At 31.8% G+C, this 21,970-nt stretch overlaps 1 protein-coding gene across 4 annotated transcripts; it reads right to left on the bottom strand.

Moving 5' to 3' along the window:
• Positions 1-1,910: 1,910 nt before the first annotated feature.
• On the bottom strand, positions 1,911-14,296 carry LOC128183871 (MOB kinase activator 3B-like). Of its 4 annotated transcripts, none has more exons than XM_052853072.1 (7): positions 14,153-14,296; positions 10,118-10,268; positions 8,314-8,407; positions 7,888-8,021; positions 5,853-5,968; positions 4,200-4,286; positions 1,911-3,810 (listed from the first exon to the last, which is right to left on the bottom strand). In XM_052853072.1, the coding sequence occupies exons 1-7, from the start codon at positions 14,219-14,221 to the stop codon at positions 3,781-3,783; spliced, it is 681 nt and encodes a 226-aa protein (XP_052709032.1). In that variant the 5' UTR covers positions 14,222-14,296; the 3' UTR covers positions 1,911-3,780. The 4 variants fall into 4 exon arrangements, with proteins under 4 accessions (XP_052709032.1, XP_052709041.1, XP_052709049.1 ...); XM_052853081.1 differs by lacking the exon at positions 5,853-5,968 and adding an exon at positions 5,164-5,279; XM_052853089.1 differs by lacking the exon at positions 14,153-14,296 and adding an exon at positions 11,621-11,770.
• Positions 14,297-21,970: the final 7,674 nt, after the last annotated feature.

Genomic DNA, 21,970 nt, shown 5'->3' with positions numbered 1-21,970 from the left:
ATCTTGACGTCATTTTTTGAACGTCACCGTGCGCCGTGGTGACAAAACATGTTGTTTTAAAAAAGAGGTAACAAAAATACCGTTTCATCAAATGAACTAAAACTTCGCATATCAATGACATAAGCGTTGGTGCACAGATTAATCTGTTAAGTATGACTTTCATGAAAAATATATAATGGACAGCCATATTGTCTTCGTATTTTTTGATTGACCCTCGTAATAAATCCAAAAATAAGTAATGAAGCATTTTTATAGGATCACATTCCTAAACATCATTACAATTTTATAGAACGTTAAATATACAGTCAGTTGGATAACCCATATAACTATATTACTTAATCTCAATGTTATAATAAAACATTTTTTATCAATTAATCTTTTTTGTTAAACAAAAACCTTAAATTCTATTTTTATGCAATATTTGGTAACACCTAAAGTTGAATTCCAATTTTAAACTAATGCCATTAAAGGCACGATGTCTAGCTAAACGTAATCGCGAAGAAAGCCGGACGTGATTTGAGATTAATCGCGCTTGGAAAATAAAAAAAAATGAAACGTTTTGTTAGTTGTTGTTCTTTGGGTGAAATACATTTTATTATGTGTCTTGAGACCTAAGAGGTATAATAATATGATATCTTGCCATGATGAAATAACTTCGAACAGCTGATCGGAGCTAGTAACTTAATGCTTGATTGTCGAGGTCATTACATAAATCTACATAAGCATATTAAATAAATGGATACTTTCTTACCAAGTATTGTTTTATAGCTATTAAGCAAATTGTTGCTGTTGTAAATTTAACATTTTGGTATTTAGCATCGAACTCTTTGCTGGCTACAACACACCTCGATAACTATATGAATTTATATTACTTTACAACTCAAGCCGTGTTCACTGGTGCGTTGTCATCTTGAAAATGCGACGTTGTTTGCAGGGAAATGTCGGGAAAAACATGTGATTGTCTAAGAGAATTAATTCTTTTACTTTCTAGGCATAAATGTTACATTGAACCTTGCATAAAGTTCCCGGACCATTCCATCTAATACTAGTACTTATTCATATCATTAAAAAAACTTTGAATTTTATCATTTAGTAAACTCAGAATTTTGAAATGGCACACTAGCACTCCAGACAGTACGGATGGTTATTTTGGTCTATTACCACCTGATGATAATTACGAAATATGATAAATTTTCAGATTTGTTTTACAAACTATCTTGTTTCTGTAAATGCCATGATAATAGTTTTTCCCCTTATTTCTTTCTGTTTTTACAACCCAACGTTTTCAAACATCTCTCTTATAAATCTAGTAATTATCTTAAATTCGTTAAGGATTAGCACGTTCACATATCTGCAATACACACTTTAAGAATTGATCGGCATGTACATTAAAGAATTTCAAAGATCCCAATGACTTCGTGACTGTTCAATAATCATTCATATTTTCGTTCATTTTCTTTGGTGACAGTTCCTAAAATTCTTTGTCCGTTTTGTCTACAGCTTAAATGATTTATACGTTTTAGATATTACTCGTTCATTTTAATATATACCCCTTTGTTTGTACTCACAATAATGAGAGAGATGCCACAGCATCAATTTTTGGGTTGGTATCAAGTGAAATTTATCTCCCCACCTTCTTGATGACAAACTGCAGATGCTTCCGTATATAAATTTGTTGTTAATGTTTTTCCTCGACATAAACTATCGCACTTTATTACTAGTGACCCGTCCTTCTAAGACGCATTGGCCAGAAGCCGGTAGCGAATTGCTGTTATCAAGTCATATATCTTTGAACACCGATTCAAATATTTTCTGTTAAAGATGACCTTCAGGAACTGCAAGTTCTTTAAAATTTCTTTCGCTCTATCATCACAGAAATAATTGTTTCAGTACTAAAAAATAAGAACCGGTCTAATTTGTAAAAGATTTATTATCATTGAGACAATTGCAAAGACTCGTGTACAAAAGAGATGATACCAGATCACGATGTATTCAATATGACACCAGTTTTAGATAAAAAGCAAAAGTTGATAGAATTCCCTAGTAAACACTCCTCAAGAAGACCCTTAAATAATTAGACCTACAATACTATGTAATTCCTTATCAGAATTGTCACAGACTGCCTGAGAGAGACTCAACATATAATGTATATGTACCAGGTACATGTACTGGAGCATACAAGTCATTAATGAAACAGAGAGAAATAATATAAAAGTCATGTTTTTAAATAACATAATTATGCCTGCAATTCGATTGAGTAAATTGATTTTAGAATTATTCAATGACTAGAGAAATAAAATTCTGGGTATCACAATACATTGTATACACTTCATTCCAATACATTTTCCATCATAATGTTGTCAAATATGTATTTCTTTACAGCAAATATCTGAAATTATTTTGGCCATCAGAGCATTTAAAAGGAAATGAATCAAGCTACTTGAAAGTTAATACACTATGAAAAAATAACCTGATTTTAGAAAGCTATTTTCACAAACATACCATCTCTATTGTTTCTAGATTAATTCCTAGAAGCATCTTCAGATAAATATAAACAATAAATAACAGGCAAATGTTAAGCACTTTCAAAATATTACAAAAATCTTAAAATCAAAGTTCTGGCCATCAAACAGCATAAAAAAGACTGGATCAAGTTACATGTAGTTATATACCCTAGAAAATACAAGTAAAACATATTCAGAATATGGGTATTCTAATGAAATATCATGCATGAAGTATGAGTCAATGATGTGTTCCATACAGTTTGGAATGGACTCTTTGAGATACACTGAAGAAATATTTGAAGAATGTGTGGTGTGGCTTAATTATTTGTTGATTTCTTGAATACCTTTCATTGACATATCCATTAATCAACGAAGTACATGTACTGTAATAGTAAACAATTAGGTAACCCCCCCCCCCAAAAAAAATCCAAGAAAATTTACCCCACAAATTTAACTGATTCGTCAGTAGTTAAAACAGCAAAAAACTAATGTTCAATTTAAATACTGTACATGTATCATTTTCTACAGTCACATAATGAATCAAATCATATTTTTATTTTAATCAATGTAAAAGTTAAGAATATAAGGTTGCTAAAAAAAATTGAGCAACTTGACATACTTTGTTTAAATTCCTTTTTTCATATATTTATTTTTATAAATTTGATCACTTTTACATTTAAAAAGTAAAAATTAATTAGATGTACAGAATCGAATAAGTTTATAACTCATAATTGTAACATTTATTTTTTTTTTTAATTTAAATGTTCTAAAACACTAAAAGTTCTTGATTACTAGCTCTATGTTTATGTCATTAGAACAAAAATCTCAGTGGTTGGCAAGAGTAAAAACATAAGAGACTAAACTGTACAGAAATCATTGTATGGTTGTAATGAGAAAAGATGAAATATAAAACTTTAAAAAAATATTTAAAATCATTAAAATCAGTTCAACAAAAATAAACAATCCTGCAAGTCACAAAAGTCCATCTCTTGCTTAACAAAACTATCCAAAACAATGCACATATTGCAAACATAAAGTTTTATGCATCAATATCTGTAATTTAGCAACTTTTGTGTTCATCATATCCCTGACATATCAAATAAAAACACTTTTTAAAATTTTCCAACATAGGAAAATCCTGTAAATATGGATTATAAGGTTCAGAATGTTTGACAGATTGCAAATTCAGCACATGTTCATTCAATATTCCAAACAGGAGCTCTGCTTCTTTACTGGGTGCTCTCCCCTCAGTCAGTCAAATAAGCAGCTGTTTTGGTCAATGGCAAATCTTGGCAGTCATGTCTCTCTGTTAAAGATAAAATGATAAATTACTGCACTGATTTTTTGCTTTAAATTTGAAAACATTAAAAAAATGGATATCATAATATCCTCAAATGAAATAAAAAAGTTTTATATATATTTCTGTAAACCAAAATATTAGTAGATGCATCTTTTTTAGTTTTCTGTCATGAATAGCAGATTAAAAATCTAACCCAAAAATTTAACTTTTAAGAGTTGTGGGATGTTGTGTTCCCTTGTGATAAATTACACTGTATTCAAGAAAAGAGGTTGACCATAAAATCATGGCTATTAATCACATGCATAAAATCTTTGATTTACAGCATTTACAAGCATTTTTAAACAACAAATAGAGTGTGTTCGATTCATAGAGTACTTTCCCCCTCAGTCACTCACCAAAGGCTCTAATTCCTTCTTGTCCACCAGGTTATATTCCGTCACAAAATAGTAGAAGTGTTTGTAGCATGTGTTAACATGAGCTTCCTGAGGATATAGAAAGGAAGTATGATAAGTTAAGGCAAAAAAGCTCAATCCAAACAAAATTTGACTGTTTCATTACATGTTTTTTCATATCACATTAAAATCAAAGTTTACGAGGAAAAGATAGAAAAATAGAGATTGCAAATAAAATGGATGCATGTTTAAATGTATAATGTTTTTTATTTCTTCTCCCTCCCTATTTTCTGATTAAAATTTTTTTTATCACATTACATATTATTTTAAAAAAATCAAACTAACAAATTATCAAAATTTTAGCTGTAAAATAAAAATTATTTTGAATCAGTTCTCCACAAACACAATCCAAAGAGAACAAAATATGTACAACTTCATTCCATTTGTGTTTTCATAAACCAAGCCTGATCATTCATTGAGAACTAATACATTCAATAACAATCTTTAATTTTCTCAAAGTTTACATAATTTCCTTTATTCAAATTAGTATTGATATCTCTTCCCTGTTATTTGACCTGTTCCCATAGTTGTAAGCTATCTTAATACCCCTAATTGTGGTTTTGTGGTTAGTATCAACATTAGGTAGCAAGATGTTAGAAAACCAGTAAGTATATGTACATTCTGATTCATCAGATTGCAGAGTAAGACAGAAGTATTTTCATATATTACTGTCAGAATAAATAATGAAACTGTAAAGTCAGGAGAAAATAGTGCAAAGAATCATCAATATAGATAGGTCAATATCAATTAATTGTTCTGACTGAATCTTTGAAATACGAAATATTTATGTACATAATGTTGCTGACTAACTTGGGAAAGGATAGTAAACAACAGACATCAAATGTCCCTATGTTTAGCTCTATATTCACACAGAGGTTTGCTAGAGGTCTGTAGCAGAGATACTTACGGCACCAAGGGCTACCAACTTGTCAAAATGGTGGATATAAACATGTACAAAAACCCTAAACAGACGTGTCAGTATCTTCTTGACTATTTGTTGATAATTTTTGGGGAAAGGTACACCTACAAAAAGTGTGAAACAAAAATCAAGCTTGAGATGACCTAGCTCTCTTCCTACCAACACTGATCTAATTTCTACCCTAGCTAGATTAACAGTCTACTAGGTAAGTACATACCATGTGAATCTTCCAAGAGCATCAAGCTAGACATGCACACATGCATAACATAACAGAGAATACAGGATTTATAGCTTGTAATGAACTACCTGGAAATGTGCCTTTTTTATTTGAATTTTGTCCACATTTACAAGTAGTTCATTGTTTAGTGGAGGTTGAAGCAGAAGTGGAGGAATACAATTCATCATTCTGTGATTTTTCTTGTCCATTAACAGTGAGCACCACTAAATGGCCGACGCAGCAGTCAGAAGCAACAGACCTCTAAGTCCAAAGATATTATTTTTTCAGACAATTTTTTTCTTTTCACATTTATTAAGCACTGCATAAATACAGACTTTGTGACATGAAAAATTATCAAACCAGTTGTAACATTTAAATTTCAAAGCCTTTTCTTCTGACAACCTTGTTGGCTACCTATACATGTACTTCACTGTTGCCTGGCAACAACCAATCTACTCACAGCTCCAAGAGCGACCATCTTGTCAAAATGGTGGATGTACACATGCACAAACACTCGAAACAGACGTGACAATACTTTCTTTACTGTTGGTAAAAATGTCTTTGGAAATGGCACACCTGCATCACATCATGTTTCATGTGTTATAGTTTATGAATGAGGAATTTTATACATACATCTATCATAAAGTTGAAAAATGAAAAATTGTATTCTAATGCCTGTATTGCGCTGTAAACAGCTGCAGAGACTAACAGCAATGAGCTTATTGTGTCTACAGCAACAAAAGTTTTCATAATCACACTATAGTGAATCTGAAAACATAACATTGTACATATTAATCTTGCAAGGAGTATACAGCTTTTCCAAAATAAAATATTTCCAAAATAAAGCCAGCTAGGCTACAAAACCATAAACTGATCATATTAAGACTGAAGTCAAATTTTTTTTACATAATTTATAGATTTACTTTAATAACTGAACAATTTCATACATATGTACAGGTACTAAAAGGAGCAATTTCATAAATCAATAAATCAAGTTAACATACATTAAAAAAAAATCTTTTTCTCAGTTTATCATTTTGGAACCAGTCAAATACCTATGGTAAATACATGCAACAATAATGTCAATTATAAAAATCTTAAAATTTAATTATGTACCAAAATATGACATTCATTAACATTTTTCCTATGGTTATTCTTGATATAGAATTCATAATACAAATGCTCATCCAAATAAATACATGTATTGATAATGTTAGGATCAGATTAATAAAACAACTGTGCTGCATGGCATGGTATAAATGTACATGACAGTTACATATTATCTTTGGGTGCAATTATATAATATTCAAAATCAGAAACTATTTGGCACATCTTTTAAGAAAATAATTCATATAAAATCAATATGCAACGCACATTTAACTGGGGAAAATTATAGAAGTAAATCTATTTTTCACAAACAAGAATACATGTAGATAATTTATAACAAGATTCAATCTTGTCATTGTTACACTATCAGATAATTTGTATCCCATTGCTTTCATAATTCATAATTCAATTCTGATAATTTTTTAACAAAATATCCATACATATTCAGCTACCAGTACCTAACCAGTACTAGTCAAAGTGATTTTAGAAAATATATATTTATAATATTAAACAATGGTGTAAAGATGTAGTGTGAGTTATCTCTCCTTATGGATAAAAAAAAATTGGATAAAATGCAAAAACAAAACAATATTTAAAGATACCTAACAGTTGTCTATGACCAGAGAACATCAGTATAACCAATCACAATTTCTTGGGCCTTTCCGATATGTAGAAAAACAACCTCCTCCTCTTTTTTAAATACTTAATGCGGAGATAATAGAATGAGATTTGAGCTAAGCTTCATTAATTTCAATGATGTAACCTAAGAGGCATTCAATGCTGACTAGGCAAAACTTACATTGATAGCAAGCAACTCAATTCTGTATCAAATTTTAACATCTAGTAATGTTAGAGCCATTTAACAAGAGCTTGGACTTTCTTTGGGATGTTAATAACTAGTATTCTCATTAAAACAAGCTGTCGAATATTGACATCTTTTCTTCTAATTCACTAAAAGAAGCTCATTAATATCCATAGATTGTCTGAATCATAAGTTTTTTCAAAGATCTGCTCAGTTGTGTGTTTACACTGTTGCAACTGAAACTGAAATATACATCCCAGGATGAAGTAGGACAAGTGTTGTTGTGAACATAATTCATATCTATTAGCCAACAAATGGACAGTGAACCATGAGTAGGCCCCGCATTCATCAAATTGGAGATTGACACGTACTGCTCAAAGTCCAAGCTCTTGTTAAAACGGCTCCAATACACATTTGAGGTGTTTTTCAGAGTTCTGTCAGGAAAGTTCAAGAAGGTGTGATTGGTAAAGGACAGATAAAATACATTACACTGACCTATCTGGATAGAGAAAATAATCTACCAACTGACTCTGATTGGGAAGAGTTTAAGAACAATAGATTTGTCTGATCATATCAGTGTACTTACCGACTTTGACTGGGAAGATATTTTCGTCATTGATCTGTGCTTCCACCCACTCCATAAGTAAGGCTATATAGTTAGGGGCGGGTAATGCTGTAGGTTTCTTGTAGGTCTGGCCATCACACCAGTGATATTCATATCTATCAGGATAAAGGCAACATCAGAACACTCGCACCAAATAACAGATATCATATTCATGTCTCTATCTGCTTCATCAGCTTATTATTTGTAAAGATATAAAAATCATTACACATCTTCCAAACTGAAGTCAAATCTATAAAATGAATGATAAACTCCCCGATATTTATGAATTATTCAACATTGCTGAAGATAAGACATGGTTAAGTTACGATAAAGTATTTGAAAGAACTTCCCAAACAAAATACGATAGATAAATTGCCGGATCCAGCAATATCTGGGGTGGCCACTTACTTGGGTCCGCCACTCATGGTCGGACATGTCTGTTCTGTACAGTACTCACACACAGTGCCATATAACAGGTTTATTCTATTAAAGAAATCTACCACTGAAAAAAAGCAAACAGAAAATTAGACAACTGTGCCTCAATGTGCTACTTGTATTCCATAAAGAAACACATTATCTCTTAATAATTAATGTTCATTTATATGCTATAGATATTTAAGTGCATGCATAATTTCTACTGATGTTACAGCCCTGTATTTCGCATTTTTCTTATATTATTGCTAAGTTCAGTTGTAACGCAAACCATGGATTCATTAATATTTGTGGGCATCACCTTCTGTGGATTTAGTAGAAATGACAGTTTACAGGATATGTAACCTTGTGGCCAAAGATGTTATCAATACAACAAAGCACGGCATCAAATATATTGCTTAATGTTTGTACATTTGTATCATTTGTAATAGAACACATAACATAGAACTCTAGCTTAGTAGCCTATTTCCTTAACATGAGGCCAAAAAAAAAAAATATGTGTGTTTCCGGTTTCCCGACCGACCCTATTTTTTATGCGCCAACCCTAACACTTTTTATTCCGAATCCAGATTACCAACCGTAATTGGTTTAAACAATAGAGTCTTACAAATCAGAGTTCAAAAAACGCTTGTAACTATTCAATAGAAAACACCACTTATCAAAGCGTTTTAAAGATTTCTAAGTGCAGATTGACAGTATGGATGAAAGTTATCCTTGGTTATTTTAGCTTAATTATCAATGCAATAAATAAATGCAATAAATAGTTTCATAGGGCAGTGATGTGTTAAAAATTAATATAAAGATGTACAAGAAAAAAGCAGAGGCAAAGTTTTTTTTTTATATTTCTGGGTGTGGAGACTGCAGACATCGTAAGTCTTTGAATAGGCCCAACAATCATTCACATATTATAAATATGATTTTAAAATGCTGCAGTTCAATTGCAAATGAAAATTTTTAAAATAAGTCTTAAACCATTAATTATGCATTCATTTTTTGGGAATTATTGAAAAGATTTAATTCTAAGGCTCTCATCTGATCAACCAGAATTTCCTCTGTTTCTGAATTCAACACTTACAGTTACGATATTAATGTTTACTGTTATGTAAGTTGACCAGGAAAATAGAACTAATAACCAATTTATGATATATTTGTGGTAATGAGTATTATACTCTGTTAATTTATAGTGGCTGTCATATTTATATTTTCTATTTACATGAAAATAAAATCTTCGTATACATTCTAAATAAACCTTAGATTTAAGAAAGCTTTAATTCTGTAACAGTTGTCTCTATCCACGATTGCTCCACCTGTAAAATACATTTTCTTATTGTATAGAAAAATCATATGCTAGGAAAGGGGAAAACTTAAAGCTCATTTAAAAAAAAAAAACAAAAAAAAAACAACCTACCTACCCTATTTTAAAATTTGATGAAATAGGAAACACACACATTTTTTTTTTGGCCTGATATAATTACACATATTATATCTGTAAAACATTTAAGACTAAAATCACATACAATGGAGAGGAAAAGCTAGCTTTTATTACATCTGTATTTCCTGAACTCATGTTAAAATCCAAAATTTCAGCATAACCTCCTTTTTTGGACGAAATTCAAGTACATGTTTTTGAGTGTGTCTAAATAGGTTACATTTCAATTGTATAAATAAACAACCACTTAAAACAAAAGTGAAAAAAAATTCCAATTTGTATTTGTGTGATACCATGATGTATTTCTAATGATTCTATTAAACCCCATAAATTTCAATTTGTGAGACCCACCATGTACTGCGATCCAATCATTCATGTCTTCTCCAGGTGGAAGCTTGACCACTTCCTTTAAATCTATCCCAGAATTCAATGAGGCATTGGCTTGCTTGTGTAGATTAAACTTCATGGTCCCAGGTTCAAATCTCTTTTTGGGACGGAAAGTCTGCAAATACATAAAACCACATGTGACTACTATTTAAATGATGATCTGTTTCCTTTCATGCTGATAATGTCTGACAAGGAACTCAAAATTGTAAAAGATTCATACATGTAACTGTTAAGTTTTTTAACAAAAAATTCTGATTTTAGTAGTCTGTACTACCAATATGAGTTTTTGATGAATTACCTAAGGAAAACATTTATGTATACATAATGTTAACTTCAAATATTGAGAGAAATTAACTTAACATATACCACTTTTATTTTTTTTTTTCAATATTCTACTGACATAAAATTTCTTTAAAGAATAGCCTGAATTTACATTCATGTACCGGTATGTATCTTCATAACTACCATATGAAGTTTTTAAATTAAACAGTAAAATCATTCCATTTAAAAGATAAATATTTCTTGGTCAGGAGAGAGGGGAACAGAGAAGTGAATGTATGTGTAGACATTTTTACTCTAAATTGTGTATTAAATCTTACACTCTACATTATTATTAATAATAACATATGCTTTCATTGGACTTTCCATCCATTTAGTGCACCTCTTTGTAACTTAATAATGAGCCCTGACATGTGCACTAAATGTGTTAAACCCCATTTCATGACTCAGAGTCCTAATCACATGAACACACGCATGGCCACAAAAGACGGCAATTTCTACACACTGTCTATAGCAGAACAAAATAAACACACCCCATCCCCCTCACACTGCAGGGGGAGGGGCAGAAGAAAATAAACACACCTTGCTACACTATCAGACTTACTGATAGTGTGGATGTACATTTCTTCTGATTAACTCTGCTTATATTGCCAGAGAAAAAAAACAACAATCATAAAACAGCTGCATTCCCTGAATGATTGAACACTGTTTTTTGAAGCCTGCTGTTTTCCTAACTTATCACTAACACAATGTAGGATGGCTAGATTTTAATCTTTCTCACAAGGACCTCTAAAACAGATGGGGGTGTTTATTTTTGTTTTAATATTGAGGATGAATTTCTTGAAGGAAAAAAGTGTGGGATTTTTTTTTTTTAAGTGTTTTTAAAATTTATGAAAATTAATATTACCGGTACACATGAGCACGCACTGGTCATTGCACAAAAATCAACATATCAACAAGCACGTAACACTTCCCTCTCATGAAGTGTATGCGGTCTCTTTATGATTTAATTGCCGATAAGTACAGGCATTTTTCTCATAACATATACATATATACTTTGCCCCTGAAATTTATGATGATGGCAATTTAATGTATACTGGTAATCTTCATCTAGATAACCTAAGCATTAAATGTACATTAGGTTATTGCTGACAACACCAATGAGAACTTACTGTACAGAATACCTACAGCCTCAGTGGAGTAGCCTGTCCCCATTTTCCTAACTCCCCTCTTCTCTGTCTCTAACAGGAAGAGCCCTGTTCACATTGCCCAACCACAGCACTTCCACTAGTAGCACTCCTCTCACAAAAGATAACTTTTTATCAAATCTTACAACATTTTTGGAAACTCTCCAATTATTTCTGTGCAAATCTGTTTCATAAAAATCTATCATCCTTTGCTTACTATCTGCTCCATCTCTTAAACATGACATTGTCTTATTGAGTGATAAATGACAGTTAATTTGGAGCTTGCCTGGTAGCATGGAGCATAGTATGCATTTATCAAGGGGGATAACCTTGATATACCCCCTCTATTTTAAAATAATGTGTTAAAAACAGAACAATTGGTTCCACCGGCATACCAAAATCTGATAGCGTCATAGGCATATCTGGGGTTTCAAAACCCCTTTCTATATTTATTCATTTATTAAGATTATCTGAAAGTCATATTCTTCAATGGGGATTCCAACACAAAGAGCAAAACATCCCAGTGTTCATACTTATCACAAACACTTATCACAAACATGTAGTACATATATGTTACATTTGTGAGGAAAAAAAATAATCTGAAGATCTTGTTGTCACATGTCCACCATTGTGCACTGTAACCTGAATGCTCGGTTTATTTATCATAAGTGATCAGGAAACAGTTGTGTAGATATTTGTCATACTTCCTTCTTACTAAACCAAAAAGGGGGTACTGCTCTCTTAACACTCCCAATCCATCCATGCAAAAAATATCATCTTACTTCATCTATTAATGCTTTCTACCAAAAATCATGTACTGTATAAAAGTATTAATTGATTGTTAGATTTAATTAGTATCAGACATATTTTCTAGGCCCATGTCTTGCTTTTCCCCATGTATAACACAAGATCATACCACTAATGCCTAAATCATGTAAATGGTAACTCTATAATCCTTTCTTCTTGACACAGTTATCAAATAAAGTAGATTTGTCAATCTGATATCAAGGGATGTAACTAATTATGTCATTTACATATGTAACATTTCCTCATAAAGATAGTCTGTTTTTGCTGCTGACATTTCTCTTTACCCAAAAGCTGTGTTAAAATTCATTTAATTTTTGGCTTAATTCATACACTTGTATGGGTATTTGAAACAATATTTCACATTAAGATTCTGAATCAGATGAAATTTCAAGTCAACATTAATTCTTAATTAAAATCATTTTTATTAAAAATACCAGTGCCTATATAGTTCATTTGCATAAGGCCCATTTATTGGTTAACAATTGACTTAAGAAACCTTACTTTTCAATTACAAAAAGGCAAAAAAAACTATCATTATACATGCTATAGCATTAGAAACAAGAGCTAGCACATTGACAGTGACTTCAACACAGATATACATTTTTGAGAGTCTTATTGCTCTGTTTACAAAATCCTTCTGGCATATGTTTTTATGCTGTTTTTTTAATAACTACATTGTTTCAATTCCATTGTGTTACCACACACTTTTTTTTTTTTACTGTATTGAGGTTAGTAGAGGTATTATAATCCACTTTAATCTTCTGTAAAAACAAAATAAGTCAGGACCTATATTCATCCATTTTCTATTTCATACAAAAGGACTTTCAGGAGTATTCATAAGTACTGCATACACAAACCTTAAAGGTTAATATCCAAAGATTTCAAATAATGAATTTCATTTTCATTTTTTTAAAAGAGAAGTAATTACATTTCAAGCCCCCTCCTCTTTTTAAAGTGTGGGGAAAGGTTTATTTACGCCATTTTCTTTTTAACAATAAAACCATGAAACAATTATTAACACCAAGCACACTTTTAACATAGTGAGGTGACATAGCAAAGGGAAGCTTAAGGTTTGCCAGTCATTTGAAAATATATACACATAATCCTAATCCATAAAAATCAAAAGTTGATAAATCATGAAAGTATATTGACGGCATTAATTATATACAAAGTACATGAATAATGCACTTGTAAACATAAAACATGTACATGTAGTTCTACATAAACTTTTCAGGGCTTCTTAACTGTTCTTTCTGTGCTTCTGTGGTTTTTGTCTAAATGTTAGTTCATGTATCAAGCAGAGCAAGCACTTAAAAGTTAGTTGATCAAACTTATCAGCTAGAGTTCAACATCTTTAGATAGCAGCTATAACATTAAACATGATTTTGGGATGAAGATAAAAGTAGAGTAGACTTACAACAGAATACACAAGATTATAAAAACGTTTTAGTTTAATATTACATTGAGTAAATCAGTTTTTTGTAAAATTGTGATCAAAAATATGGTCAGCATTAACTGTGGTGAAATTCCAGGTTTAACAAAACTGTAATCGTTGCCACAATATAAAGTGAAAGTTAGTATCACTCCGATGTAAACAAACTTATCTTTGAACATTTTTTGAATTGATGTAAGTTTGTATTCAACTAATCCAAGTAAATCACGAATCATTTTCAATTTCTGTTGCCTTAACTGGTCAAAGAACACTAATTATTGTACTTTTACTTACTTTGTCCCGAGAGAAAAATTGTGAGAATGTGTTTTTCGAAGCCATATTTTCCTTTTTCCGGATACGCATGCGTAGAAATATCTTATAAAAAATGTTAGGTTGAACGTTATCACATTCGTATTTTGTGGATTATTTTTGAAGTGCTACCCATTTTAGTCACACTCTTATTTTTGTTGGTTACTCAATCATAGTACGTGGATCTAGAGAGGGGTTGGGGTGATTCGAACCCCCTGGAAAATTCAACAAGTTATCAAATTCACATAGTTAATGTAGGGGTAACGAGTGGTTTCGCTCCGATCGCTTGTTCGCGCTGAGAGGTTTCGCGCCGAGTGGTTTCGCCCCTTTTCAATATATTATATAAAAAATTTTAACGATCAAGGATTACCTGTATTTATCGATCTAAGCAAACCCCAAAAATTGCTAACGTTGTGTTTTATGAAGTAATTTAAAATTATCGTGATTTCACCTAATCGAGCTGTCTTAATTAATGCCTTTTATAAACATTTGTGAAGTGAAGGCATTTTAGCCAATTTTCCGTCATTATAAACAGTATACAAAATATGACATTGCAATAATATACATGCATTGGTCAAATGGACATAAAAAATATTATATAGCTTGCACAAAAGGAAATATTCAAAGTCCGATTGAAAATATATTTAATAATACATTAATTTAACATGTATATGCGAGCATTTTATGAAATTTTGGGCATTATTTAATTCATTTTATTATCTATCATATAATGCATTATATTTTAGTTACTCATCAACTTATGGCAGTAGAGGCAGCATTTCGGTTTAAAAAAAACGTGCTAACGTATTCTTGAGATACTCATCATTTAGTTCTCCCAATTAGATCGCAGTCAAAGCTATTTATTTAACGGTTTCATTGATGGTGGATTAATTGCCGACTAATTAAACTGCTCAGGCGATGTTCGTGCATGTGTATAAAATTAGTCTAATTAAACTAAATTACCTTCTAAAACATTTAATTTACCTCTTATGTATAGATAGAAATAATTTAAACTAGACTCTTGTTGCTATGGCAACAAAAATGTCTTCCGTTCCTCATGTATTAATCTGCACACAAAATCCAGTTATCTTGTAAACAGAAATTGGATATAATATATACATTTTGTTTTTCCTCAAAGGTTGGATGTTCCAAGTTTCTGTTACCTTTCGTATCTCGTTAAGAAAAGAGTTTTATCTCGGGACCGGAAACGGACAAACGGAAGTGATTAAGGAAATTAAAAGTAGATATTTTTAGTACATTTACCTACGGAACGTTACTGTTCTTCACATTGAGTAAAATGTTAAAAAAATCTAAAGTAAAAAAAGTCATCTGCTTGAATGCTTCAAGTGAGAACCGGAAGTGACGTACGACAAAATGAAACCCGTTAAACACATGTACAAACAAATGTTCATCATCCATATAAGTTTGTTGTCTTGATCTTTCACAGTTTCTGAGATCTTGCGAGTACTTTATGTTTTTATAAAATAAGGCTATTCGAGATATTTGAGATATCTCACCGAAAGTGGATTTTTTTTTTACCATTTGAATATGACCTTTTATATTTCTTTAGCTTAAATGTTACTTCCAGGCTAAGTAAACAAAATAATTTTTAAACAATCAAAATTTTTTGTACTTCCTTTGACGACCGGAAGTTACGCCGGATTAAACAAAATAGTGGTAACACATGTACATACATTGGTCTATCATTCCACAAAGTTTGGTTGTTCAAGTCGTTACCGTTTTTTAGATCTCGTCAAAATAAGAATTTTTGACTCGGGACAGGAAACGGACAAACGGAAGTGCTCAATGAAAATTAAATTTATAATTTCTTGTTTACTTGCCTATCTTACATTATTATTTATCGAAATAACTAAAACTATCAAAGGAAAAAAGTTAAACTGACAAACAGCTCGATTTGTTTGAACTCTTCCGGTGTGGACCGGAAGTGACGGAAGACAAAATAAAAGCGTTTAAACACATCTTCAATCAAATGTCTATCATACGTGAATGTTTCGTGCTTTGATCACTTTTAGTTTCTGAGATATCACGGGTACAAAATGTGTTTTATAAAAGCTACCTGAGATAATTGAGATATCTCACCGGAAGTAGAATATTTTTGTTGATATTAAATCGCAGAGATATCCTATGTATAGATTTATACCTTTATAATTTTCTATGGACAAAACAATTAATGCCTAAAAATAATTATTTTTGAAGTGCTTCCGGTGACGACCGGAAGTTACGACGAACAAAACAAAAGTGTTTAAACACATCTACAGCTATAGGTCTATCACCCCACAAAGTTTGGATGTTCAAGTCTTTACTGTATTTGAGATCTCGAGGTGACAAGCTTTTTGTCGCGGGACAGGAAACGGACGAACGGAAGTGAATTTAGAAAATCTTTTACTAAAAACCGCTAGATGTTTATATTTTCAGTCATTCCTGAAAATTTAATAAAAATTCATCAAGACATCTCTGAGAAATTCACAAGACAAAAAGGGGAAAAAAATAATAATAACTAGACTCTTGTTGCTATAGCAACAAAAAGGTCTTCCGTTCCTCATGCAAAAATCTGCACATAAAAATCCATTTCTTTTGTGAAAAGAAAAGGAATATAATATATATAATAAAAGGGAATTCCCAAGAAATTATTTCTAAGTTAAACAAAACAAAAAGACAAAATGTCAATTTATGAGTTCTTTCTGTGACGACCGGAAATTAAGCCTTATTATACATACAGATCATAGTAAACATAACTTCATGCATTGTTTTGTCTTCCCTTAAAGTTCGGATGTTTAGGTTTTTGTTTATTATAATATTTCTTGGAGAAAAGGTTTTTGTCTCGGGACAATTTAAAAAAGAAATTACCAGAGATATTTGAGATGTCTCACCGGAAGTAGATTATTTTTTTGCATTTTTTTTTACCATGAGTAGATGACATTTTGTATTTCTATTGCTAAATTGATACTTCCATGCTACATAAGAAAACATTTTTAAAAAATTAAATTTGGTCGTACTTCCTGTGACGACCGGAAGTTACGCCGGATTAAACAAAATAGTTTTTACACATGTACATACATAGGTCTATCATCCAACGAAGTTTGGTTGTTTAAGTGGTAAACGATTTTGAGATTTCGTCGATATAAGTTTCTTTTATCTCGGGACAGGAAACGGACAAACGGAAGTGCTCAATGTAAATTATATTATAATATTTGTTGTATACTTACCTTTTGTTCATTATTGTTCATTTAACTTACTCAAAATATCAAAGAAAAACAGTTAAACTGATACATCTCGATTTTTTAAAACTCTTCCTGTGTGGACCGGAAGTGACGGCTGACAAAATGAAACCGGTTTAACACCTCTTCAATCGATTGTCTATCATCCATAAAAGTTTCGTGCTTTGATCATTTATAGTTTTTGAGATCCCACGGGTACAAAATGTGTTTTAAAAAAGCAACCTGAGATAATTGAGATATCTCACCGGAAGTAAAAAAATTGTGTTGCTATAAGATCGTATGAATAATCTATGTATAAATCTATACTTATATGTATATTCTATGGAAAAAGAATTTAATGCAAAAAAATAATTATTTTTGAAGTGCTTCCGGTGACGACCGGAAGTTACGACGAACAATACAAAATAATTTAAACACATCTACAGCTATAGGTCTATCATCCTACAAAGTTTGGATGTTCAAGTCTCTGCCGTTTTTGAGATCTCGAGGTGACAAGCTTTTCGTCGCGGGACAGGAAACGGACGAACGGAAGTAAATTTTGAAAAACTTTTATCAAAAACCTCTAGGACCCAATGAAACCCGTTAAACACATGTTCAATCAATGTCCAATATATATATAAGTCTTGATCTATCACAGTTTCTTGTGGGTACTTTGTTTTTAAAAAAGAAGGCTACCTGAGATATTTGAGATGTCTCACCGGAAGTAGATCTTTTTTTTTACCATGTGTAGATGACTTTTTGTATTTCTATAGCTAAAATGTTACTTCAATGCTAAATAACCAAAATATTTTTAAAAATATCAAAATTGGGTGTACTTCCTGTAACGACCGGAAGTTACGCCGGATAAAACAAAATAGTGTTAACATATGTACATACATAGATCTATCATCCCACAAAGTTTGGTTGTTCAAGTCGTTACTGTTTTTGAGATCTCGTCGAAATAAGGTTTTTGGTCTCTGGACAGGAAACGGGCAAACGGAAGTGTTCAATGTAAATTGTATTCAATATTTCTTGTAAACTTGCCTTTTGTACATTATTTTTCATTTATCTAACTAAAATATATAAAAGGAAAACAGTTAAACTGATAAACAGCTCGATTTTTTTAACGCTTCCGGTATGGACCGGAAGTGACGGAAGACAAAATGAAACCGGTTAAACACATCTTCAATCAAATGTCTATCATCCATGAAAGTTTCGTGTCTTGATCGCTTATAGTTTCTGAGATCTTGCGGGTACAAAATGTGTTTTAAAAAAGCTACCTGAGATAATTGAGATATCTCACCGGAAGTAACAAATTTTTGTTGATATTACATCGCAGAGATTTCCTATGTATAGATTTATTCTTATATATTTATTCTATTGACAAAAAATTTGATGCGTAAAAATAATTATTTTTGAAGTGCTTCCGGTGACAACCGGAAGTTATGACGAACAAAACAAAAGTGTTTAAACACATCTACAGCTATAGGTCTATCATCCCACAAAGTTTGAATGTTTAAGTCTTTACCGTTTTTTAGATCTCGAGGTGACAAGCTTTTTGTCGCGGGACAGGAAACGGACGACCGGAAATAAATTCAGAACATTTTTAATTAAAATTCTCTAGATCTTTTTATTTTCTGTCATTCCTGAAAATTTTATAAAAATCCATCAAGACATCTCTGAGAAATTCACGAGAGAAAAAGGGGAAAAAAATAATAATAACTAGACACGATCTCGTTGCGAGCAACGAGGAGGTCTTCCGTCTGATTTTAGAAATTGAGATTTATGTTCGATCTTGATTTTGCTATTTAACAGCTATACATGATTTAAACAGGAAAAGAGGATCTTCATTTAAAGTGCCTGATACTATTTTGTTTCAGGTGTAAGAGTTTTGTTCAACAAGTGTTTAGATATTCGTCACCGTTCTTGAGATATCTCAGAAAGAATATTTTAGGGGCCGGACCTTATCTCCTTATTGGGGCCGCTGAACAAAAATTGTAAGGTTGCATGTTATTAGGTATATTATTTTGAGCATCTTTTCTTTTATACTGCATTTCAAAATATTTTTTCTTTTTGAGATATAGGTTATCACATTTTTGGACTTTTGACCCCTAAAAATCCTTAATTACGTAACACATGAGAAAAATCATTATAATGTTAGGCTACACAACTGTTAGATAAACATATTTGCTTCTATAATCTATTACGAAATACCCCTCGGTAAAGAACTATAGGAAAAAGACTTTAGAGCCCTCTAGGTCCCTAATATTAGGGGCTAGCCCCTTTTTCATGGTATCAAATGAAAGGTCATTTGATTATAAAGACATTTTGTTCAACAAGTGTTCAGAAATCCGTTACCATTCTTGAGATATCTCAGAAAGAATATTTTAGGGGCCGGTCCCTTATCTCCTTATTGGGGCCGCTGGACCAAATTTTTTAGGCTGCATGTTGTTAAGGACATCATTTTGAGCATCTTTTCTTTTATACTGCATTTCAAAATATTTTTTCGTTTTGAGATATAGGTGGTCAAAGTTTTGGACTTCTGACCCCTAAAAATCCCTAATTACGTAACATATGAGAAAATCGTTATACTGCTTGGCTTCATAACTGTAAGATAAACATATTTGCTTCTATAATTTATTACAAAATATCCCTCAGGAAAGAACTATAGTTAAAAGACTTTAGAGCCCTCTAGGTCCCTAATATTAGGGGCCAGCCCCTTTTTCTTGGTATCAAATGAAAGGTCATTTAATTATAAAGACATTTTGTTCAACAAGTGTTCAGAAATTCGTTACCATTCTTGAGATATCTGAGAAAGAATGTTTTAGGGGCCGGTCCCTTATCTCCTTATTGGGGCCGCTGAACCAAATTTTTTAGGCTGCATGGTGTTAAGTACATCATTTTGAGCATCTTTTCTTTTATACTGCATTTCAAAATATTTTTCCGTTTTGAGATATAGGTGGTCAAAGTTTTGGACTTCTGACCCCTAAAAACCCCTAATTACATAACATATGAGAAAATCGTTTTACTGCTTGGCTTCATATCTGTAAGATAAACATATTTGCTTATATAATTTATTACAAAATATCCCTCGGTAAAGAGTTATGGGTAAAAGAGTTTAGAGCCCTTTAGGTCCCTAATATTAGGGGCCAGGCCCTTTTTCTTGATATCAGCAGAAAGGTCTTGTAAATATAAACCTTTTTTACATTACATGTTTTAACAAAATATTTTCCAGAAAAGAGATAAAGAGAGAAAAACACAAATATTCACGACGCTTTTTTAATGTCAATTTTCGAGCCATAGCGAGCTTTGGCGCCAGTAGTGCTAAACATACAAATCAACAATCATGCAAAACTTCAACCTTTCCTTTACCTACCGTAAAAATTTGAGCTTAATATCTCTTATAGTTTAGGAGAACAACAGAAGACAAAATACCCATATAAAAATTGGAAAAATCTCAATATCTCAAAAACGGATGTGACGTCATCAACACAAAAAAAATTTAATCAGGTTCAGACCAATATCTATCATATCTGAAAATTTGATTGAGATCGGACGAGTCGTTTCTGAGAAATCGCGTGCACAAAAATAGGAAGAAAAAAAATAATAATAATAAGAATAGGGAAAAAGAAACAAAGCAATAACAATAAGGTCTTCCGTTGGAAACGGAAGACCTTAATAAGAAAGAAAGAAAAAACCTAACAATCACTATAAGGTCTTCCGTTGGAAACGGAAGACCTTAATTACGTATTTAAAAACAAAAGCAACAAGCAGTGTTTATTGTAGTACTATCCGGGCGAATCCACCCGGGGCAAACATGTATTCGGAGCGAAACCACTCAGCGCGAACAAGCGATCGGAGCGAAACCACCCGGATTCAATGTAGGCGTCGCCCCCACCTCCATTTCCCAGACAAAATTACCCTTTGGATATCCTCCCCACCCCTCCTGGAAACTAAATCCGCGAGTGTTCAAGTATCCACTCCTTACCTTTAAAACTAAAAAAAAAACAAAAAACAAATCCAAAAACTTAAAACAAAAACCCCACCAGAAATAAACAAACGAAAAACCCAACAGAAACTAAAGATGAAACCCAAAATAAAAAATAAATATTCCTCGAATCCAACGTCGAAAATCCTAGCTATAATCTGTTGGGGAAGGAAAGGGTTGGGAAAGGGATTGATTTTTCTATCAGAAAATTATGATTTTAACAAATATTTTGGTAATGAAAATTAATAATATTAATTTTCTTTCCCATGCTTATTTTTTTTTACTAAAGTCACAACAGCGAAGTTTTTTTTTAGCAGAGGAGTCAATTTAAGTAACTATTTTGATCCATTTAACTGCTTGGAGAAAAATAATTATATATAATAATGCACAATATTCACGTTTGCTTAATGTTTGCAGTTATTTTCTAATCACGAACATTATAAGCAAAATAAAAACATCTTACTTTTTTTCCATATCTTTAGAATTCATGCATATTCTAAATGATTGTTACATAAAATTAACATGTACACTGTAACTGCATATTTGGTATGCCCAATTTTGTCTTAACCTCACAAAGAAGAAAATGAACACAATGAA

Source organism: Crassostrea angulata, chromosome 1, assembly GCF_025612915.1.
Source record: "Crassostrea angulata isolate pt1a10 chromosome 1, ASM2561291v2, whole genome shotgun sequence".
Taxonomy (NCBI): Eukaryota; Metazoa; Mollusca; class Bivalvia; order Ostreida; family Ostreidae; genus Magallana; species Magallana angulata.
The sequence above is the reverse complement of the archived record's forward strand: the minus strand, read 5'-3'. Positions and strand labels throughout refer to the sequence as shown.